General features: G+C 37.2%; 1 protein-coding gene across 8 annotated transcripts in view; it reads right to left on the minus strand.

Annotated features, from left to right (window-relative positions):
- Positions 1–1330: 1330 nt before the first annotated feature.
- Positions 1331–25317, minus strand: part of FNDC3A (fibronectin type III domain containing 3A) — a 152925-nt gene continuing 128938 nt past the window's right edge. For all 8 annotated transcript variants that reach the window (XM_082602522.1, XM_082602521.1, XM_082602523.1 and 5 more), the window contains 9 exons: positions 24632–24737; positions 24369–24544; positions 22776–22889; positions 21905–22054; positions 21518–21801; positions 21205–21417; positions 18475–18641; positions 16725–16852; positions 1331–3833 (listed from right to left, as the gene is read on the minus strand). In XM_082602522.1, coding sequence (XP_082458648.1) covers positions 3519–3833; positions 16725–16852; positions 18475–18641; positions 21205–21417; positions 21518–21801; positions 21905–22054; positions 22776–22889; positions 24369–24544; positions 24632–24737 — 1653 coding nt within the window. In that variant the 3' untranslated portion in view covers positions 1331–3518. The remainder of the gene's footprint in view (positions 3834–16724; positions 16853–18474; positions 18642–21204; positions 21418–21517; positions 21802–21904; positions 22055–22775; positions 22890–24368; positions 24545–24631; positions 24738–25317) is intronic.

Here is a 25317-nt window from a genome sequence, read left to right on the forward strand (position 1 = left end):
ATAAAATAAATAAATAAATAAATAAATAAATAAATACAAGGCACTATCATCACCTCTGTTGATGGTAGGTGGTTAGATTGTAGGAAGACTGCTGTTAGGTTTTGGGGACCCATCTCCTCTTGCAGTCTGTTTGCCTAATTGAGCCACCATACACAAGGGATCCTCCTGCAGAGAATCTGTTCATGATGATGATGGTAAGGTACTTGCGTTGGAAACCAACCCACAAAATGCTCAAGTACAACATGTAATACTCCTATTTCCAATCTACAGAAAAAAAAGAGGTGGTATGTAAGTCAGTATCATATTGTTCTCAGGGCTGGATTCCAACTCAGTTGCTTCCATGGAGTGATGCTCCTACATCCAAAGTCTATCTCCTCTTCCCCAGCCTAACACTGTAAACTTTACTGTGGTGCCTGCAGTTGTGGCAATTAGAGATCCACTTGGATTTTGTTTTTTTAATTAATTTATTTTATTTTCATTTTTGGCTGCTTTGGGTCTTCGTTGCTGCGCGTGGGCTTTCTCTAGTTGTGGTGAGCGGGGGCGACTCTTTGTTGTGGTGCGCGGGCTTCTCTTGTTGCGGAGCACGGGCTCTAGAGTGCAGGCTCAGTAGTTGTGGCTCACGGGCTCTAGAGTGAAGGCTCATTAGTTGTGGCGCACGGGCTTAGTTGCTCCGTGGCATGTGGGATCTTCCCGGACCAGGGCTCGAACCCCTTTCCCCTGCATTGGCAGGCAGATTCTTAACCACTGTGCCACCAGGGAAGCCCCACTTGGATTTTAAAATGTATCCCTGGATGAGATCTGTGGGATGGAAATTTTAAAGAGATAAGTGAGGAGGAATGTTGAATGTCTTGGTGCATGTGAGAACTTTCTGGTGTGGTATTAAGTAGATGGCAGCGTTGAACTTTCTGGTGGAGAGCAGACCTGGGGGCAGATTGCAGTGCCAGTAATAGGAAGGTTCTGGGCCCCTGTAGGTGGGAAAGAGAAGGTACTAAGAAGTAGGTAAAGAATGAGGATAGGTGAGGCATGTGGTCCGATTTTCTTTCCAATGGGAAGTTTACCTCAGACCGATCCTTATTCATTAGATATATTGTTTCCTTTATATATATATATATATACACACACACACACACACACACACATATAAAAGAATACATATAATGTGCAACAGAATCAGGTCACTAGGATAAAACTTGACCTTGAATATGGATCCTCTCATGTTGAAGATTTAAATATCTTGAGAAAACTGTTGTAAGCCAACTGCAAGAGGGGAGACCTTAACATTTCACTTTCCAAAAGAGGCAGCAAATAATGTTTATGAATACAATAAACATATCTCAAAAAAGAATGATACTTTTATTTTCCATGGATTTAAAGATACTTTTGCTACATAGTTTATGTATTTTTATGATTATATTTTTTCATTTGTATGAAGTTCAACCTTATACAATTTCAAGGTGATACGTTTGGTAGTGTATCTATAATCTTTAAAAAGTTTTTAGAGTTTTTGGAATGTACAGTATATGAGGTAAAATCAAGATTACATTAAAAATTGTTTCTCCTCTGCACTAATTTTGCAGTGAGGCTCAAATGGCAAGTACACTATTAAATGACATTTACTATCAAAAATAGGAGTTCATTTGAGTTACTATGAAAAACATAAGCCACTGCAACTGCCACAGTGGCACATTTTACCATTTTAGACATTCAACGATATAGAAATCTCTGGGCTATTACACTCAAACTCATTTGTACTGCCAAATGTGGCACTTTTAAGAAGTTTCTAGAAAACAATCTCAATCACTGTTTTGGGGGAAGTTAGCCTACACATAAGAGATTAAATTTAAATAAAATGTAAACATACAGTGTTTTATAGTGACAGATCATTCTTACCACTTGGGAAGGCCAAGTTTATCCATTTCTTTTTTGAACAAAGGTTAATGTTTTTTCTACAGCACAGATCATTTGACATAAAACAATTACAATACATGCTCATTCTAATATAAGAAATTCTTCAGAGATCTTCAAAGCACAAAACATATGTCCTTTTTTTCAAAGACTGACAGAAGTGCTTAGTAATCACTAAACTGCTAACCTCAGCAACTAAAAATTAGTGACTCACTATCCTAAAATTCAAATAATAAATTAAAAAGGCTAGTTACAAGTGTTTCACAGATAACAGATGTGATAAAACAAGAATTTTAGATAGTTTCATTACAAACTATTATTACTGGCAGTCATGGACATCTATGCAAGATGTACAACGTGATACTTGACAATATTCAATCTGATCACCCAATAACTCACAAATGCAAGCTCACAAAACATTAACGAATTATGTAATTGCAAAGTGCTCTAATGCAACATTAACCACATGCAATCAACAACTGGAACAGTATCGAAACAGACATTACATTAAACATTAGTTTTTCAAGAAAGAAAGCAGCTTGAAGTTTACTGGTGCAAATTAATTTTGTCTTCGGATTTGGTGCCCCAAACAAAAGGTTAGGTTTGATTATGAATTCTGATGGTGATGGCAGTAGTTATGGGAGAAGCAGCAAAACTTATGGGAGTTCTTCAAAATTAGCCTGTACCAGATAGATGGAGTGTGAGAGTGTGTGTGTGTGTGTGTGTGTGTATATACATATATATATATATTTCTACACTTGGTATATATAAAGCCATATATGTACGTGCATGTCCTTATACACACACATATAGTTCAGAGGCTCACAAAACCAAATTAAATAGGTTTGAAGTTCAGAATTATGAGTACTTCTAAAAAGTATGTAAAAGCGCTCTGTTCTTTTCCATGTTCTCAAGACCTGAAGATGGGTTTTTGAGTAAACATTAAAATACTTTTAGGCCAAGTAAACTGTCTGTGCTTTCTTTAAGTGACTTATCTGTGAATTCATGAATATATACTTATAATGAAGAACTCCACATTTATCAAACAAGAAGCTTCTTTTTCCCATGCATATTCTTTCATCCAGTTTTTGTCTGCTAAGCCCCTCCAGTTATTCATCATAATCCCACTTACCAAATTAAGACAAATGAGGAGGTAGAAATATAGCACTAGATTGCTTTCACAGCATCATACTTCAACATTTTTATATAGCATGTCAGTGTAAATTTTAGTCATTCTGAATTTTTCACTAGGTAATAATTAAAACAAACAGATCAGGTTGTCACTGTTACACTCATGCTGACTGGTCAAAGTATCAATTATATATTGTTGCCTCTCAGAAAGTTTGTTTCACAAGAAGGCATGTCAAAAGAAGAAACAAAGAAAAAGAAAAAGAGCCCCAACCGAACAAAAAACCAAACCGTGCTATTTCTGTGGCTTGCATTCTAATAAGGTGCCAGCCTCTACCTAACAATATAAGCATAATGGCAAAAATGACGCACTGTAGTCTCAATGCCGGTGCTAAATGTCACTGTTTTTGTAAAAGCACTACAGCAATAATTTTAGTACAGGACAAAATAAAATGTAATACAATATTAAAAATAAAGTTATATTTTCACTTGACTACAAAGTACTGAATGATAAAGGCAATCAAAATGGAAAAGAAAGCGAACAGCACAAGGATGACGGCTGCACACTGCTCGTCGCTGAGTGCCCGCCGGGTCCTCGTGCTTCCCACAGTGTCTCTGCTGGTGCTGGCTGGTGGTTCAGTCCTCTGAGAGATGAAGAGCACTGTTGTGCTGTAGGGGCCTACGAGGTCCTGGTGCCCCACAGGGTCTTGGCACTGGCGAATGGCACACACACGGAAACGGTACTCACAGTTCAGCTGAAGGCTTGAATACCGGAATGAAGAGTCAGGCCCTTTGTAAATCTGATAGTAAGACATTAGAAAAAGAATTACATGGGAAGGCTGGGTAGAAAATCTACGTTAAAACTGGCTAGTTTTAGAATTGTTTTTGACATGGAAGCTAGTGAGTGCCACTGCTTGTATCTTTTAAATGACATTTAAAAAACACCTATCCATTAAAGAACTCAACTGTTTGCTGTATAATGGCTGGAGAAATCTGAAAAGTAAGGATGTGATATCTACCCTCACAGAGCTTACAGACCAGCTGAAGAGTGAAGATGTGTCCCCAGAACAGCTAGAGAACAAGCAAAATCAGCCCACGGGCATTTCTCTGGTTTCACCAAATGTAAGAAGTCAAACTTTGGTGCAATCATTCCATGAAAGGAGGAACAAACAGTGTCTAACCTTGCTCTCCCATGATATCTTTGTATAACTGGTTTCTGTAAAGTTTCAAACAGATCTGCTAAATGAAACAATAAGTGGAAAAGGAGAGCTCTCTATAGGTGTCTATGGCAAATCATTTTATAAACTTTAAAAGGAGAGATCACTTAGAATCAAAGAATGGGATTTTAAAAAACAACTCATCTGGCTCATCCCTTAGAAGGGAAATAACAAGAATGGAATTCCATAGATTTTTCAAGACAGTGTGCTAGTGACTGAGAGGATATGTACTGGAACCGGGGTCCAAGCTCTGCTGCACCACTGCACATTCCTCCAGGGCATGACAGTAGTTATCTTGTGTGGTAATTACGAGAATGAAATAAACTAATACTCGGTAAAGCACTTCTTAGCACAGTGCCCAGCATATAGCGAGTGCTCAATATATGGAAGCTATCACTTCCACTACTGCACCCCTTCACTCATTCTCTAAATGAAAAGACCAAGACTCATAGTGATTTCCCAGTTGAGTTTCCCCAGCTCGTTGGTGGGTTATATAAGAGATCAACCAAAACCTGTGGGCTGGCATTCGCTCAAGCAATTTTAGTAGCCTCAGTTGTATCTGTGTTGTAAATCTACATTTTATATACTGGTTTGCTTCCAAAGGAGAAAGGTAAGATCTTTCCCTCATTTTTGTGTCTCCAGAATCTAGCATATAATAGGTACTTAATGAAAGGCCACTAAATTAGTACTGACTATGTATACATCAAAATGTATATCAGAAGATACTGAGTATATAAATGAACTTTTATTGAAAAAGTAAGCTTTAAGACAAATCTTAAAAAGCTGAATATGAATTAGTTCTGAAGATGCACATGAGCATTTCAGGAAGTGAGAATGTAGAAATGATTTATGTCTCAGCGACAGTAAAAGGATGAACTTAAATATATCAGAAGACTGTATTAGAAAGCAGTGTGAAACAGTATACATACAATGAAGTCAATTTAGTAAAAATAAAAAATATGTATTTGTCTTACGGGTATAATGGGTGATATTTATTTTTGTCTTTAAAATTTTCTTTACTTTCCATTTGTCTCCAAATGAGCGTGGTAATGTGATCAGGAAACAAAAAACACATGGCATGAGGGTGATAGGTGAAGAGATTTGACATTGAAAGGAGGAATATGTTAATACACTAGTTGGAAATTGAAGTTTAATTCTACAGGGGCCACTGTAGTGTGTGATATTTAAACTGTTTAAGGAATCCTGATGATAAGGCTGAGAGGCATTGAGGAAGTTGGGCAGGACAAGGGCTCTTGCTGAGTTATGAGGCCCTGGTATAATTTTCGTGGATCACTTAAAAAGTGACTTTTTTTTTTTTTTTCGGTACGCGGGCCTCTCACTATTGTGGCCTCTCCCGTTGCGGAGCACAGGCTTTGGACACGCAGGCTCAGCGGCCATGGCTCACGGGCCCAGCCGCTCCGAGGCATGTGGGATCTTCCCGGACCGGGGCACAAACCCGTGTCCCCTGCATCAGCAGGCGGACTCTCAACCACTGCGCCACCAGGGAAGCCCCAAAAAGTGACTTTTTATTTTAATAAAAGTTGGCAGGCAAAAAAAAAAAAAAAAAAAAATCTTCCAAGAGTTTAAAGCTTGGGGACCAAAATGATGTTAGTGTTTATGATCCTGATGAATGAGGAAGAAGTTGGAGAGGAGAGACTGGGAAGGAAGATGATGAGATCATATTTTCAATTTTGTTTTAGATGCTGGGAAGATATCTAAACAGGGAGACATCCTATAGGTAACTGTAGACTCAGGACTGAAGAAAACAGATACATCTGCTAGAGCTGATTTTAAAAGTTTTATAGATCTAAGTGAAGCTATTCAAAAAGAGTCTCAAGCTCAAGATAGCTGGGTTAGGCCTTAGAATGAGAAATAAGAATTAAAATGAGTAACACCATTTCCACCACCCCCTTTCATATTGATGAGATAAATTCTGTGACCCTAATAAACAAGAGGGCAAGTAAAAACTCTAATAACTTCATAATGTTTTGGTCCATAGCTACTGCTCACAGATAGTATTACATACAATTAAAACAAAAGAAAAACTAAAATATCGCCTTTATATTGGCTATCAATAACTATCCATTTACTTAGGCAGAATGTGGCAAATATAAATTAATGCAGATTTGTAGTTAAGAGGATGGCAGCTAAGACATTACTGTTTTCACTTTCTTTGCATTTTAACTGAGAAATGTAGACTAAAACTTAAGCTTGGAAAGTTTGTGCATATCTAGCTGGCCAAGAACTTTGAAACAGTATACCACCTGCAACAGAATTTATAGGAAACCTTTATAGAAAGCTTAGAGTTTCATAAATTGGTATTTATCCTTACTTTAGCTTTGTGAATATATCACAGCATGGAGGAAATAACAACTGTGGAATTGGGGCCAATAAGACTGAAATCAGTATTTTACCTATTTATATCTACCTCTATATCTACATTCTAAAAATCTATTTGGTTGGTGAGATTAATTTACCAAGTACCCATACTAAAATTCAAGACAGTCCTTGTTGTTACCTTTTAAGGACAAGTATACATGTTTACTACCAAAGACAACCACTTTTGAAGCTGTCATTATAGAGGAACAAATTCTGTTTAACTATTTCTACTTTCTGTGTACATTACATATCCACAATCTGATCTTATAATGATTAATACAGTCTGTATTATTTATAGCAATTAGTGTAAGACAATGATTTCAGCAATACATTACTATTAGACTGAATGCAGACTTACTCAAAACTTTCCTAAGATTTATTATAGATTTGACTGCATTTAAAAGTAATTACAGTTGACCCTTGGTCAACACAGGTTTGAACTGTAAGGGTCCACTTATACACAGATTTTTTTTCAATAAGTACAATCTACAATACTACACAACCAGAGGCTGGCCAAATCCATGAATGTGGAACACTGAACATGGAGGGCCGACCGTAAAGTTCTTTGTGGTTTTTCCACTGCACTGGGGGTCAGTGCTCCTACCCCTTGTGGTGTTCAAGGGTCAACTGTATTCATTAAGACAAATAATAATGCATATGTTGTCATATAATTTGGCACATATGGTCACATAGTGTGATCCTTCTGTAACTTATGAATGTATTATTGCAAATAATTATTTCCTAGTGATCAATAAGTGAAGGGAACAGTAAAAACCCTCAAAAACAACTGAATATGGACAAATAACCACGTAATTAGTCTCTACCATTCTTCCCCTCTGTTATTGTTGAGGGAGTTGTAAGTGAACTTGGAGCTTTTAGAGCAATCTTATTTTTGAATTTAATTTTTTTTATACAGCAGGTTCTTATTAGTCATCAATTTTATACACATCAGTGTATACCTGTCAATCCCAATCACCCAATTCATCACACCACCATCCCCACCCCCATGGCTTTCCCCCCTTGGTGTCCATACGTTTGTTCTCTACATCTGTGTCTCAACTTCTGCCCTGCAAACCGGTTCACCTATACCATTTTTCTAGGTTCCACATATATGCGTTAATATACGATATTTGTTTTTCTCTTTCTGACTTACTTCATTCTATATGACAGTCTCTAGATTCATCCACATCTCTACAAATGACCCAATTTCGTCCCTTTTTATGGCTGAGTAATATTCCATTGCATACATGTACCAAATCTTCTTTATCCATTCGTCTGTCGATGGGCATTTAGGTTGCTTCCATATCCTGGCTATTGTAAATAGAGCTGCAGTGAACATTGGGGTGCATGTGTCTTTTTGAATTATGGTTTTCTCTGGGTATATGCCCAGGAGTGGGATTGCTGGGTCATATGGTAGTTCTGTTTTTAGTTTTTTAAGGAACCTCCATACTGTTCTCCATAGTGGCTGTATCAATTTACATTCCCACCGAGAGTGCAAGAGGGTTCCCTTTTCTCCACACCCTCTCCAGCATTTGTTGGTTTGTAGGTTTTCTGATGATGCCCATTCTAACCAGTGTGAGGTGATACCTCATTGTAGTTTTGATTTGCATTTCTCTAATAATTAGTGATGTTGAGGATCTTTTCATGTGCTTCTTGGCCATCTGTATGCCTTCTTGGGAGAGATGTCCATTTAGTTCTTCTGCCCATATTAGGATTGGGTGTTTGTTTTTTTAATATTGAGCTGCATGAGCTGTTTATATACTTTGGAGATTAATCCTTGGTCCGATGATTCGTTTGCAAACATTTTCTCCCATTCTGAGGGTTGTCTTTTCATCTTGTTTATGGTTTCCTTTGCTGTGCAAAATCTTTGAAGTTTCATTAGGTCTCATTTGTTTATTTTTGTTTTTATTTCCATTACTCTAGGAGGTGGATCAAAAAATAACTTGCTGTGATTTATGTCAAAGAGTGTTCTTCCTATGTTTTCCTCTAAGAGTTTTATAGTGTCCATTCTTATATTCAGGTCTCGAATCCATTTTGAGTTTCCTTCTGTGTATGGTGTGAGGGAGTGTTCTAATTTCATTCTTTTACATGTAGCTGTCCAGTTTTCCCAGCACCACTTATTGAAGAGACTGTCTTTTCTCCATTGTATATTCTTGCCTTCTTAGTCATAGATAAGTTGACCATAGGTGCCTGGGTTTATCTCTGGATTTTCTATCCTGTTCCATTGATCTATATTTCTGTTTCTCTGCCAGTACCAATATTATCTTGATTACTGTAGCTTTGTAGTATAGTCTGAAGTCAGGGAGTCTGATTCCTCCAGCTCTGTTTTTTTCCCTCAAGACTGCTATGGCTATTCGGGGTCTTTTGTGTCTCCATACAAATTTTAAGATTTTTTGTTCTAGTTCTGTAAAAAGTGCCATTGGTAATTTGATAGGGATTGCATTGAATCTGTAGATTGCTTTGGGTAGTATAGTTATTTTCACAATATTGATTCTTCCAATCCAAGACCATGGTATATCTCTCCATCTGTTGGTATCATCTTTAATTTCTTTCGACAGTGTCTTATAGTTTTCTGTATACAGGTCTTTTGTCTCCCTAGGTAGGTTTATTCCTAGGTATTTTATTCTTTTTGTTGCAATGGTAAATGGGAGTGCTTCCTTAATTTCTCTTTCAGATTTTTCATCATTAGCGTATAGGAATGCAAGAGATTTCTGTGCATTAATTTTGTATCCTGCAACTTTACCAAATTCATTGATTAGCTCTAGTAGTTTTCTGGTGGCATCTTTAGGATTCTCTATGTATAGTATCATGTCATCTGCAAACAGTGACAGTTTTACATTTTCTTTTCCAATTTGTATTCCTTTTATTTTTTTCTTCTCTGATTGCCATGGCTAGGACTTCCAAAGCTATGTTGAATGACAGTGGTGAGAGTGGACATCCTTGTCTTGTTCCTGATCTTAGAGGAAATGCTTTCAGTTTTTCACCATTGAGACTGATGTTTGCTGTGTGTTTGTCATATATAGCCTTTATTATGTTGAGGTAGGTTCCCTCTATGCCCACTTTCTGGAGAGTTTTTATCATGAATGGGTATTGAATTCTGTCAAAAGCTTTTTCTGCATCTATTGAGATGATCATATGGTTTTTATTCTTCAACTTATTTTTTTTTTTTTTTTTTTTTTGCGGTATGCGGGCCTCTCACTGTTGTGGCCTCCCCCGTTGCGGAGCACAGGCTCCGGATGCGCAGGCCCAGCGGCCATGGCTCACGGGCCCAGCCGCTCCGCGGCATATGGGATCCTCCCAGACCGGGGCACGAACCCGTATCCCCTGCATCGGCAGGCGGACTCTCAACCACTGCGCCACCAGGGAGGCCCCTCTTCAACTTATTAATATGGTGTATCACATTGATTGATTTGCATATATTGAAGAATCCTTGCATCCCTGGGATAAATCCCACTTGATCATGGTGTATGATCCTTTTAATGTGTTGTTGGATTCTGTTTGCTAGCAGTTTGTTGAGGATTTTTGCATCTTTATTCATGAGCGATATTGGTCTGTAATTTTCTTTTTTTGTAGTATCTTTGTCTGGTTTTGGTATCAGGGTGATGACCGTGGCCTCACAGAATGAGTCTGGGAGTGTTCCTTCCTCTGCAATTTTTTGGAAGAGTTTGAGAAGGATGGGTGTTAGCTCTTCTCTAAATGTTTGATAGAATTCACCTGTGAAGCCATCTGGCCCTGGACTTTTGTTTGTTGGAAGATTTTTAATCACAGTTTCAATTTCATTACTTGTGATTGGTCTGGTCATATTTTCTATTTCTACCTGGTTCAGTCTTGGAAGGTTATACCTTTCTAACAATTTGCCCATTTCTTCCAGGTTGTCCACTTTATTGGCATAGAGTGGTTTGTAGTAGTCTCTCAGGATGCTTTGTATTTCTGCGGTGTTTGTTTTAACTTCTCCTTTTCCATTTCTAATTGTATTGATTTGAGTCCTCTCCCTCTTTTTCTTGATGAGTCTGGCTAATGGTTTATCAATTCTGTTTATCTTCTCAAAGAAACAGCTTTTAATTTTATTGATCTTTCCTATTGTTTACTTTGTTTCTATTTCATTTATTTTCTGCTCTGATCTTTATGATTTCTTTCCTTCTGCTAACTTTGGGTTTTGTTTTTTCTTCTTTCTCTAGTTCCTTTAGATGTAATGTTAGGTTGTTTGAGATTTTTCTTGTTTCTTGAGGTAGGCTTGTATAGCTGTAAACTTCCCTCTTAGAACTGCTTTTGCTGCATCCCATAGGTTTTGGATCGTTGTGTTTTGTCATTTGTCTCTAGGTATTTTTTTTTTTTGATTCCCTCTGTGATTTCTTCAGTGATCTCTTGGTTATTTAGTAATGTACTGTTTAGCCTCCATGTGTTTGTGTTTTTTATGTTTTTTTCCCCTGTAATTGATTTCTAATCTCATAGTGTTGTGGTCAGAAAAGATGCTTGATATGATTTCAATTTTCTTAAATTTACTGAGGCTTGATCTGTGACCCAAGATGTGATCTACCCTGGAGAATGTTCCATGCACACTTGAGAAGAAAGTGTAATCTGCTGTTTTTGGAGTGGAATGTCCTATAAATATCAATTAAATCTATCTGGTCTGTTGTGTCATTTACAGCTTGTGTTTCCTTATTAATTTTCTGTTTGGATGATCTGTCCATTGGTGTAAGTGAGGTGTTAAAGTCCCCCACTATTATTGTGTTACTGTCGATTTCCTCTTTTACAGCTGTGAGCAGTTGCCTTATTTATTCAGGTGATCCTTTGTTGGGCGCATATATATTTATAATTGTTGTATCTTCTCCTTGGATTGATCCCTTGATCATTATGTAGTGTCCTTCCTTGTCTCTTGTAACATTCTTTATTTTAAAGTCTATTTTATCTGATATGAGTATTGCTATTCCAGCTTTCTTTTGATTTCCATTTGCATGGAATATCTTTTTCCATCCCCTCACTTTCAGTGTGAATATGTCCCTAGGTCTGAAGTGGGTCTCTTGTAGACAGCATATATATGGGTCTTGTTTTTATATCCATTCAGCAAGCCTGTGTCTTCTGGTTGGAGCATTTAATCCATTCACGTTTAAGGTGATTATTGATATGTGTGTGCCTATTTTCTTAATTGTTTGGGGTTTGTTTTTGTAGGTCCTTTTCTTCTTTTGTGTTTCCCACTTAGAGAAGTTCCTTTAGCATTTGTTGTAGAGCTGGTTTGGTGGTGCTGAATTCTCTTAGCTCTTGTTTGTCTGTAAAGCTTTTGATTTCTCCCTCAAATCTGAATGAGATCCTTGCCGGGTAGAGTAATCTTGGTTGTAGGTTCTTCCCTTTCATCACTTTAAATATATCATGCCATTCCCTTCTGGCTTGTGGAGTTTCTGCTGAGAAATCAGCTGTTAACCTTATGGGAGTTCCCTTGTATGTTATTTGTCATTTTTCCCTTGCTGCTTTCAGTGATTTTTCTTTGTGTTTAATTTTTGCCAATTTGATTACTATGTGTCTCGGCATGTTTCTCCTTGGGTTTATCCTGTATGGGACTCACTGTGCTTCCTGGACCTGGGTGGCTACTTTCTTTCCTATGTTAGAGAAGTTTTTGACTATAATCTCTTCAAATATTTTCTCTGGTCCTTTCTCTCTCTCTTCTTCTTCTGAGACCCCTATAATGCAAATGTAGTTGCATTTAATGTTGTCCCAGAGGTCTCACAGGCTGTCTTCATTTCTTTTAGTTCTTTTTTCTTTATTCTGTTCTGTGGCAGTGAATTCCACCATTCTGTCTTCCAGGTCACTTATCCGTTCTTCTGCCTCAGTTATTCTGCTATTGATTCCTTCTAGTGTAGTTTTCATTTCAGTTATTGTGTTGTTCACCTACCTCTTTGTTTGTTGTTTAATTCTTCTAGATCTTTGTTAAACATTTCTTGCATCTTCTCGACCTTTGCCTCCATTCTTTTTCCGAGGTCCTGGATCATCTTCACTATCATTATTCTGAATTCTTTTTCTGCAAGGTTGCCTATCTGCACTTCATTTAGTTGTTTTACTGGGGTTTTATCATGTTCCTTCATCTGGTACATAGCCCTCTGCCTTTTCATCTCGTCTGTCTTTCTGTGAATGTGGTTTTTGTTCCATAGGCTCTGCAGGATTGTAGTTCTTCTTGCTTCTGCTGTCTGTCCTGGTGGATGAGGCTATCTCTAGAGCAATTCTGAAATTTACTGTGCTTAAGCACCACTTGGAACTTAAAAACAAAGAAACAAAACCAGCGAAAGAAAAACAGAATTGTGGTTTCCACTCCTAGACATTCAGGTTTATTTGGTCTGCAGGCCACTCTGAGGAACAACTGTTTTTGAGAATCTGAAGTTCAGAAGTTTAAGAAAGGAAGAAATTGTATAGAATCCAACAGGCCACTGTCCCAGCAATCGTTCTCCTACATTGCCAACAATACCCTAATTTTGGATGGGGTATCCAAAGTACAGCCCATGTACTAGGAGAAGCTGGCTGAGGCTTAACTCCAGAGGTGGGCCCTGGCTGGCTTAAGCCCTGGCACAGTCCCTGCTTCAGGGATGGCTTTGTAACCCAAGTGCTATCTTTTCCCTGAATGTGAATAAGAAAGTGTAAGTTCCCCATGGCAGGCACTGAACACTGAGAGAAACTTTGTCCCTGATGACTTCATTAAGCTTCTCCATCAACCTGCCTACCTACAGGCTTCTCCCTAAGAGGATTTATACTTTATAAGCCAATTTGAAATTTTTTTAAATTAATTAATTAAATTTTAAAGTTATTTTTGGCTGCATTGGGTCTTTGTTGCTGCACGCGGGCTTTCTTTTTTCTAGTTGCGGTGAGCGGGGGCTACTCTTCCTTGCAGTGCGCAGGCCTCTCATTGTGGTGGCTTCTCTTGTTGCGGAGCACGGGCTCTAGGCACGTGGGCTTCATTAGTTGTGGCATGTGGGCTCAGTAGTTGTGGCTCACGGACTCTAGTGCGCAGGCTCAGTAGTTGTGGCACACAGGCTTGGTTGCTCTGCGGCATGTGGGATCTTCCCAGACCAGGGCTCGAACCCGTGTCCCCTGCACTGGCAGGCGGATTCTTAGCCAGTGTGCCACCAGGGAAGCCCCTATAAGCCAATTTGAATTAATTTTTCTGGTAGTTGTAACATTAATGAGCTTGGACACAAGAACTCTCTTAGGTACAGACTCCCAGATGGTGCTTATCTGCTTTGACGGTGGTTCTACTGTCCCCCAATATGTTCACTTCACCCTGTTATACCGCTTGAAATGCTGCTTTTGGTTTAAAAGCACTTGCTTTAAAAAATGTATACACTTCTGGGAAGATTAAAGAGCCAGCAGACACTCGACTTTTGACATGAATTTTCCCAAGGAAAGAGTCTTTCTCCTAATGGCAATAAGGTCAGTTATACTGCGTATATGAGAATTATGATGTATGTGAGAGAGGGAGGCAAGAGTCAGAGGAAGAGTGTAATTTTAGAGAACAGGGCCAAGCCTCGGGGAGGTGCTGCAGAGCAGGGCACAGAGCAGCAAGAAGGCAGCAAGAGTTTGGTGAAAGCCACTGACTGATCAAAGAGGGATGAAGAAACGGAAGAATGTAAAGAAATCAATATGTTTCTAAGTTTGGCCCAGGGTCATAAGTACTGGCTGCTGCTAGGCTAATTTGCTTCCAGGTCCCCAGACCCAGCAATACTACAGGTTAAACAGGTTTTAATAGGCTAGCCTAGAAACTCAACCACCAACTTATGAATAATAATCCTCTTCTTAAAAACATCAACAGTTCCTACTAGACATGCTACTTCATGCTGTAGAATGAAGACCCACTAAGACTTGGCCTCCTCCACTACACACTCCAATCTTTTTTTTTTAGCTTTATTTTTTATTAGTAATCTATTTTATACATATTAGTGTATATACGTCAATCCCAATCTCCCAGTTCATCCCACCAGCATACCCCCCGCTTTCCCCCACTGTACACACTCCATTCTTGAGCCTTACTCAAGTCATACTTGAGAGTTCATGGTTCCTCCTAAGCTCATCAGCCCCCCAAAAAGACTCCCTTTAATGATAATCCTTTTGGAAAACATTCCAAAGTCCAGCTGGAAAAAAAATCATTCCTTTTAATAAAGTATGTTTTATCTTTATCATGACCTTTTATTTGTTTGCTTACATAGAATGTCATGATTACAAAATTTCTGCTTGCTTACTAACGTCTAATAAACAGCTTTCTTGAAATCAGAACAGTAACTTATTAATAATATAGCTCCCTCAAATTCTTTATATGTAGTATTTAATACATGTGTGTTGACTAGCAAGTCAATTTTAAGTAAAATATTAAAACCCCATGAATGAGATTGAACTCTTAAAAAAATGACCTTCAAACTTTTGGAATACAACTTGCCAATAAATCATAAAATTTTATAAACACTTAAGAGATTTAGATGAGCATATATATGATGAAGTTCTAAGGAAATCAGTATTTTAAGTTTTACAGTATGCTTACAATCTAAAGTAAAATTGGTGATAGGGTTAATTTAGCTTTTAAGTTAAATTAGAATTAGCACTGTTGTTTCATGTAGTGATATATTTATTAAAATTCATATACTACTCAAATGTGGGGTCCCTATTTCCTTTGAACATGTAATGAAATTACATTTTCTTTAATATTAATTTTGTTTCCTCCTTGGAAGGAAACCTGCTTATCTGTAAATCATATTCAAATCTAATTATCATGTCAGTTTGCAGATGGCTTAATAAAGAAAAACAATCACATGCCAAATTTAGTCCGACTCTTTGGGGCCTTTTGTAATTTCGGTTAAGAAATTATGCTTCCATATTTAGCAAAACTTGAAAGGAAAAAATTATACCTTATTGAAAGGTATTCTATTATTAATAGTTATAACAGCACGAGTGAAATAAAACAGATGAATGATTTTTTAATAGTGAGAAAAGAAAATACAAAATAAGAAACTAAAATGAAAACAACCCAGCTTAAAAGCCCTCAAAATCAAGAAGGGTAACAGCAAAAAGGAACAAGCAGATGAAATGCTTACAGAAATTAAGGCTTTTGAGTTGCATAAAAACTTCTTTATAAAAGTCATAATGACACTGACAGCTGCCCACTTCATCGGCTATTCACTGTTTACCAGGAACCTATCTTTGAAATTTTACCAGGAAGGTGATACTTCCTCTAGGCTTCCATAATAACTGTGTCTATTGTCATATTTACAATACTGCATTATAACTATGACTATTACTAACATTGTAAAAGCCTCTTCAATGTTGTCTCTGCATCTGTCCTCATCCTACTCTGGTCACAATGATCTTGTGTCTGATCATGTGCCTACTCAGGTCAAAATCCTCCACTGGCTTCTCATTTTACATGGAGTAAAAGTCAGACTATGACCTATAATGCCCTACACGATCTCCATGCCTGCTCATAGACCCCCTACCATTAAAGCCCTGACTTCATTTATTATTCCTCCCTTTGCTCATGCTGCCCCAGCCATAGTGGCCTTCATCTTGTACAGCAAATTTAACAAGCATGCTCCTGCCTCAGGGCCTTTGCATCTACTGTTTCTGCTTCTTGAAACACTTCTCCCCATATTCACTTCCTTTGGGTCTCTGTTCAAATGTCACCTGACTGCCCTATATAAAATAGCACTAGCTGTCCCTCGCCCTAGTACTCCCTAATCCTTTTATCCAGTTTTATTTTTTCTCCATTGTGCTTATCACTATCTAACATATGATATACTGATGTGTCTATCTGCTTTTAGAATCTCTTTTTCTACTAGAATGTAAGCTGCACGGAGGCAGGGACTTTTTGTTCACTTGTATCCTGAGTGCCTGGCACAGAGTTCAATAAATACCTGTCAAATGAACAAATACTCTGTTTAAGTGCAGTTCACACCCAAAAGATTTTGAATCCTGATATACTGTGTAGTTACTAATCTTTGGAACATAGTAAGCACTGAACAAATGTTTTTGAATTAGGATGATAAAGGTAGTCAAATCCTGCATTGAAAATACATAAAAATGAAAAAGGTGAAAGTGTGTATCTATAGAATTATATTTGGCACATACCTGTTTGAATTCTGAATCTTTTCCCACCATAACTTGAAGACTGTAAATAACTGGATCACCTTTCATTGGCTGTAAACACTCCCATGTAATTTCACAAATGTGATCATTTACTTTCTCTATTTTGGGGGCTGTAGAGAACAAATATAAATAAAATCTGCTCTACTTGATTTTTAACGTGGCACATCACACAGACACTTGTTTCAATCAAAATCAACAGACTTTAAAACATAGTTACAAACTTGAAATAAATATCAGTGAATTTTTGAAATTTGCAGAGAAATGGTCAATGGCTAACTCTTACCATCTCAAGGCCATACAATCTACAGGCACTCCAATGGCCAGACTGATTAAAAGTTCTGTAAGATAAGTACTATTTTCCCTGAGCTAAAAAAAGCCAATGGCAGTTCTACAGCATCTTTTATGGTACTTCAAAGAGCATAACTAGAACATGAAATTTTATAATTTAAGAAATCTTCTAAGAGAGTGAGTTGAAAAATACACCTAGCTGCCTGACCACATATATGACTGCCTCACTCAATAGTGGGGTACAAAGGTGTTAAAATCAGCAATCTTCTTAAGGTAAAGAGACACTAAACCAGATGAGGGAACAGAAAAATAACTCAGTGAAATCCATCAGCATTATTAGAAAGACTGTTCAAAGAACAGTCTTGCTAACTGTGGATCTGCTTAACAAATGATACATTCAAGTATATGATCCAGGACACTGTACTAGAAATCTTTGTGATTTGTCCTCAGAGGGTGAGGAATTTTAGTATTTTTTACTTTCCAGGGTCATTTTAAAATAAGAACCCTGCTGAAATTAATTTTAAATATATAATATATACACAAATGTGTGTGTATGTAAATTTGATTTAAAAATTCAAGTTAACTAAGTATTTATTTATGTTTTGCTAAACAGTGACCTGGCTCTCTCCCTGAAATCCAAACGAATGAAAACAGCAATGACTCAAAACAACCAGAATTGTGATTTTTTTCTTTAAGTAAAAATAGTGGAAACAGCAAACGACCCTATTAGAAAACTAGCCTACCTATTCAATTTAGTACTTTTATGTTTATTAAAAAGATCAGTGACAAAAACCAGCACTTGTCTGATTATCAATATGCCAGATAAAATAGCTTTTATTATTAAGTGAAAGTCCCAGTAGGTAGGCTTGTCTAATTTCCTTCTTATAATTTAAATGTTGGACACATCCTGGATGATAATTTTTTTTTTTTTTGCGGTACGCGGGCCTCTCACTGTTGTGGCCTCTCCTGTTGCGGAGCACAGGCTCCAGACATGCATGCTCAGCGGCCATGGCTCACGGGCCCAGCCGCTCCGCGGCATGTGGGACCTTCCTGGACTGGGGCACGAACCCGTGTCCCCTGCATCGGCAGGCGGACTCTCAACCACTGCGCCACCAGGGAAGTCCCCTGGATGATAAATTTTTTTTTTTTTTTTTTTTTTTTTGCGGTACGCGGGCCTCTCACTGTTGTGGCCTCTCCCGTTGCGGAGCACAGGCTCCGGACGTGCAGGCTCAGCGGCCGTGGCTCATGGGCCCAGCCGCTCTGCGGCATGTGGACCTTCCCAGACCGAGGCACAAACCCGTGTCCCCTGCATCGGCAGGCGGACTCTCAACCACTGTGCCACCAAGGAAGCCCTGGATGATAAATTTTAATAGTACAAAAGTACTTTATGAAAAGTGCATTTAATTTATTATTAAAGAAAATAACTCGAGGATGTATAACTTACCTTTCAGGGCAGCTGGGACAGATTTTGGAGTAGTGAAAATATATTCTTGGGAAAGAGGACCTTCCCCTGCTTCATTACAAGCTTGAATACAGAATTTATAAGATGTCGACTCATTAAGTCTTTGTACTTTGTATGTATGGCATGGGCCTCTGTACAGGGATATAAACCTAAAATGGAAATGACTCCTATGAAAAATAAACCTTGACTACCTTATGAAAAACGTTTAAAAACCACTAAAAAAAATACAGTTCGGACATTATTTAGGAGTAATAAGTTACTCCTAGAATTTAATGCCAGAAATGGTTTGTCACACAATAAATCTGTGTTTTTTCGGCAGATGATGAAAATCACAGAATTAGTAAATTTCCCAATTTGACATGGTTTCCTGAAAATTTATTGCTAAATTTTTCTCTTCAGGCTTCTGGTATAAGCTTTGTTTCTGACTGCTGTTTTTTAATGTTTACATTTTAAAGGATACTCAGTACATCACAATTTTCATTATAAATTATTTCTAACTAGAGTCATAGGCGTACAATTTGTCACATAAAAAAGAGAATTCCCTTTCCCAGGCATAATTTTAATTGATTTGGTGAAGTTTTCTTAAGATTTACATAACAGTATGAGATAATATATAATTTCCCATAAATTATCCACTTGAACTGTTCAATGGAAAGTTTAACATCATATATGTTATCCGTATGCTGAATGTTCCCCAAGTTTTTGATTGGCTATTTTAAGAATTTTCAGAAACTGAGGAATGAATAATGAATACTCATATAGTTCTAACAGTCTGAAAACTGTAGTTAGATTAAAAATGAAGAAATATTTAATGATCTTTAGTAAGAGTATTTCCAAGAAGCAGTAATTACATAAGCCTTGCCTTATGAATCTCCAATTTTTTAAATGATAGGAAAACAACCAGTGGCAAAACCACTGTCGAAAAAAGCTGAACGATGATAAAACCTGTCAGGGAACAGCTGAGGTAGCATTCTGACATCCCACAGCAAGTGTAAAGAGTTGTGAAAAGTCAAAAGAAAGTAACTAAAGATATTAAATTGATTTAATGCATTAAGTTTATATGGTAAGTTTACAATATCATAAAATGTTTTAATTTATTTATTTTCCACAGCCAAAGACCATAAGCCATACCCCATACCCTACAACAATTCTCTAGATGCTAGCTAAATATTAATTACTGCTAAAGTTCTAAAATAAGAATATAAACTAATATAATCTATACTTAATAGAATTTTTGTTCTATTATCTTTCAACCAAACACCAATTAAACCTGTTTCCAGTAAACCTTCTTGCACTACCCCAAATGTAAATGCTAGAAAGGGGATAAAAATAACTTAAAGAATTAATTCACCTAACAGTAACAACATATATTAAAGATAAATGGCTATACCAAAAACCTGTGGCAAGGCAAAGAATTTCCTTCTAGAGATAGGCCTACAAACAGTACATAAAATTCTGCCAAGAACAAAGGCGAACATTCATAGAGGCACAGACTTCAGGAAATGATTAATACTATTTGCTCTGTGTAATGCTCTTACTGTTGATACAGTATGTTTAATTCTGTATGCTATTTTAAATGTGTAAGTACTTCTTTTTTTTTGCGGTATGCGGGCCTCTCACTGTTGTGGCCTCCCCCGTTGCGGAGCACAGGCTCCGGATGCGCAGGCCCAGCGGCCATGGCTCACGGGCCCAGCCGCTCCGTGGCATATGGGATCCTCCCAGACCGGGGCACGAACCCGTATCCCCTGCATCGGCAGGCGGACTCTCAACCACTGCGCCACCAGGGAGGCCCTTAAATGTGTAAGTACTTCTGATAGACAGTACTTATATACAAGTACCTTGAATATTCCATTATTGAATACTTGGCTAAGATACAAACCCAACACAAAAAACAAAGTAATCTTGGGAAATACTGTCCCTGGTACTCTGAATCTATCAGACATACAAATTATTTCTAATAAATTGAGTGAAAAAGCAAACAAAAAAGAAAAACCAACAACAAAAAAACCAAATTCTTAAAAGATTAGAGTAACAGCTGCGAAAGATATATGGCACTGTTTATTTTGGATATAATATCAATAAATTACCCCAGACTGGAATTTGAATAATTTACACCACAGTTATTTTGAGTAACACTATAATTCAAATGCATGATTTAGTGGGGTATGGCATGGATGTAACGAGACTGTAAAGGATGGTAGCACAGAGAAGAACCTGAGTAGCCAGGGGACTGGACTATTTATTCAGAGAGTCTCAGATCTGATGATGAGGAAGTAAACTACTGCATTCACTTAGTGTGCAGGCCCTGTGAGGGTGTGGAGGAGGGTGAGATATAATCCCTGCCTTCAAGGATCTCAAAGGCCTTAAGCCAATCAATGATTTACTGTAAAAACTGCCTCTTGCTGGAAATAAGCACTGAAGAGATTATTTTGCAGCACAGATTACGTTTCTTTTACTAGCTTGAAGAGAGGAAATGGGTAAGAGATGAGAGCCAAATAATAGTTCCCCTAATTTTTTCTCTCTTGCATCACCCTCACAGTTATAAACAGAAAAACTTCATTATGTCTTCTGATGTTTCAAAAATGGCATACTTAAAAATTATTTCTTATGAGACTTCTAACTCTGTTTTTTAAAACTTTATTTCTATTGTTAAAAAAATTTATGTACTTAAGACCTGAGAAACTATATAAAGAAACAATTAGAAACACCTACCTTCCATTCTTATCCTCCATCTGAAGGTGGTACTGAACAGAATCTGTCGACAATGTCTTTGGGGTTCCTTCTCCCCACTTCAGTTTAAGGTTCTGGTGGCTGAAGGCAACACATTCCAGACGAGGTGGATCAGGAGGGAGGGGTTTAGTTTTTAATTTTATCATGTGGCTGAAAGGACCAGCTCCAAGGCTATTCAAGGCTTGAATTCGTATTCTAAGTGCCATATTAAAAAAAAAAAAGTTTAGTTTATGATTATTCTATTTAATGTGTCCCTCTGGTCTAGGCAAAAATTAACATAGTTTTTACTGTGTACCTGTATGTTGTATCTGGTTGCAAATTGTCTAGAATGTAGCTTGTAACCTTTCCCACAGTCAAGGGCTGTTTATCTCCAAAGTCTATGCTGTAGGCAAGGATTTCTGAACCATGATCACAAGGCTTTTCCCAGCTTACTGCAAGGCATGTAGACGGTGAATAATTGGGATTTTCTATATCATCATCACTTACTTCTTGAAGACAAGTCACAATACCAGGAACTGATGGTGGAGTCACACAGGCTACTACTTCACTGAAAGGGCCTGCACCCACAATACTCAGAGCCTACAAATTAACAGAGCCCAAAAGGTAAAGACGTGATCATGAAAATGCTCACAAGACGCAAAACTCTGGATAGAGTAAGTGACAAGGCCCTGACCGCCTTTACCTGGACTCTGCAATAATAGGTAGTTGCTGGTGAAAGTCCTTTTAATTCATAACTGAGACCGGGCCCACAGTAACATATCTGCATACTTCCTTCAACTCCTCCCCACTCCAATCGATATTCAGTGACATCAGTTCCATTACTCAAAGGGACCTTTAAATTAAGAAGAGGATAAAGGTCTTAAGTCCTGACATGATTAAATAGCTTTTGGGCAAAAATGTTCTTTACCTGAGCATATAAAAAAGTGAACTGTTTTTGGATGTTTAAAAAATGTTTAACAGAATTTAAACTGTTCAGTATTACATTTTTATTCATTAAGGCCACCTGAATTTAAGATTTGTCAAAAAGTATAACTTTGTTTTCAATTAGAAGTAGAAATATGACTGAATCACTTTAGAAAGAGTACTTTAATGTAAATATACTTCAAAACAATTCTATTAAGTAATATAAATGTTAAATCGTACAAGGACATTTTCTTTGTTAAATTTCAAAGGAAAATGAAAATGTAATTATCATTATTGATTATTACTATATGCAATAAATATACTAGAGATAATAAACATAAGAGAAATAGTATTATACTAATTCCTATGAATGTTCTGAACATTAAGCTTACCGTGGCTAAATATCTCAGTACTGAGACAAAGCCTTTGATAAAATACAAAGCACATCAGGAACAAGAATCTAAATACTTGTAATGTAAATATACCTTATTTAAATGCTTCAAAGAGAAAAAAGAATTCACTTTTTTACCAAGTGAATTTAACTAGGACTATACTCTTTGTATAATTTATGGAGATGAAATGCACAGTATCTTTATTTTTTATATAAACTGTTTTAATCACTTAAATATAAGTCAAGGAAATTACAATACCTCCCAATTCACTTGTGCACAAGTTGCAGATCTCCATGTAACTTGAGGGGGCTTGCACTGATCTGGTGGTCCAGGGGCTGTAGTAATATCACATTTTTCTGAAAATGGTCCAAACTAGAAAAACAAATATTAACCAGTGTTTTCATTTTTCACCTACCAACTGCACAGCTCTCCATAAATATTCACAAAAAATCAAATTCATCATCCCTTTAAGACTAATTGGACATAATAAAATTCTAAAAGAAATCACAGAAAGTAAAGATTTAATTAATGATCATGGAAGTAAATATGTGGGGTGTTTTAAAGTTTCATTTACTGTAGTTTCTTCTCTTGCCCCTTATTACTTCATGAATTGGTTTTTGTAAAAAGGGCGGGGCATTCAGCAATTGGGTTGGTCAAATAAATAAGAAATTCTGTGAAGAGTGAAGAAATGGATACCAATTAAAGGCATGAGAGGTGATGGGCATAAATTATATCTTAAAATTTAGAATAGCTTTAGTAGGGTGTAAAAATTAAATTCTCTGGAAATACAGAGAACAAATATTTACTTAAGATGATTTTGACAGGTTATCACAAACCTGAAAATATAGGTTAAAGACACTAGCACTAAAGATGTTAATCCCAGTGTACTGCAGCCTTGAGGGGCTGACAAGATCATGACTCCAGAAAGGAAGGAATGACGTACGCAAGGAATTACCAACAAAGTATATAAAACTGACATGTAAGAAAGTTAAAAGTAAGTTTACAGATACAATGAACTCAGTTGGAGAATGAGACATAAAACACAGCACAGTTTACTAAAATCTGAAATAATGGGGAGAGACTTGTCAGTTTAACTTTATGAAATTTTAATTATACTGTAGTTTAAAGATACACAGTGCTAACTCAGTTAAAGTAAGAAATCACTGCTTTGTCCTTAGAGAAGTTTTAGAGAAGTTTTAATTCAGAGGGACGGGAGGTGTCACAGTTGAGTGGAAAGGGCGCTGGCTCTGGGGTCTGAGGAAGTGGCTGGCCTCCACCACTTCTTCGTCTGTGTGACTGCTGGGGCAGGTATTAGCTTTTCTGAGCCCCAGCTTCCTCAGCAGTAAAATGGAGATATCACCTGTTTTGTCCATTTTATGGAGTTCTACATACATAATATTAAAAAAAAAAACCCACACAAAACCAGAATGCTTAGAATGTAAGTTTTCTCCTTTAGGCAAAAAATGAATCACAACTAGCTGCAAACTGAAAGTAAATGCTTCATTTAACCAGCCTCAAAACACTTAATAACTCTACGTATTTCATCTTATGATCAAGTTTCTACTCTTTTTACAAAGTAAACCCTATTAGCACTGCCTGAAAGGCAAGCTTTAGCTTAGCTAAAGTCCAAAGTGTCACATATTGTAAGTGGGGTTTGAAAATACTGAGATTCTATAACAATTAAGTTATGGTATACACTGACTTCTCTCTTATTTATCAACAGAGGCTTATTAAAAACTGTAAAATTTGGAGTTGCATGTTGAAAGCAAAATTGTCAAATAATGGGTACAAATGACGTATGTTATATGAAATACCACTGCGATTATAATTCAGTCAGCTCAGTCTTCCTACCCCCATTTTGTTAGCTGCACGCAGTCTGAAGCTGTAAGTCTTTCCAGGAAGAAGGCTGCTCACTGTACATTCCACTTCAGAACCTTGGTAAATTTCTCTGGGTTCATCTCTTTCTACAGGAGACATTTCCACACCATAGCAAGAAATGGGTGATCCACCATTGACCAAAGGGGGTCCTAAAGGTGGAAAGATTCATGCAGTTTAACAAGAGGAATATATTTAATACTAACTTAATTATAATTTATTACCAAAATGAAAATTACCCCATCGTAACTGTATTTCTTTTGCTTTGGGTCTACCCTGTAATCTGGGAGGGAGGCATGGGCCAGGAGGCACAGCTGGAGTCTGCACAAGTAAAGATTCAGATACCTGCCAAAACAAAAGCAAAAACAAAACGAAAATGCCCCAAGCCAAATAATCAGACTGCTCTTGTTAGAGGAAAATAAGACAAACACAAAGACTGCACCAACAGTTTGAAACTGTACTTGACTATCAACAGAAAAGGAATAAAGTTCTGAATAAAATCAAACCCAATTAAATTATTAAAACTCAAATTTTATACAGGCAAATAAAATAAAGACGTATTATGTGACTACTAGATACAAAGAAAGTTACCAGAAACCGCCCCCCCAAAAAAACTCTCTTTTCTTCTTTCCATAATTAAAAAAACCCCCCAAAACAACAAAGAAACCCCTCCATATAACCCAATGGACATTACTTTTGATCATGTCCAAATGGCTCTACAAACCTCTTCTAAAAAAGGATGTTTTAACATTCTGTAAATGCTATCTGCTGTGTTTTCAGAAGGTTTAGACTATTTTGTCCACTTGACTGTTATTTTTAACCTAAACATTAATTTATTTATCATTAAAAAAAATCTTTCCTTCTTTCTTTCACCCTAAAAATAATTTAAAAATCAGGTAAGTTTTCCCAAGTAGTTGGCATCTTT

This window comes from Mesoplodon mirus (genome assembly GCF_964341445.2).
Source record: "Mesoplodon mirus genome assembly, chromosome: 17".
Lineage (NCBI taxonomy): Eukaryota > Metazoa > Chordata > Mammalia > Artiodactyla > Ziphiidae > Mesoplodon > Mesoplodon mirus.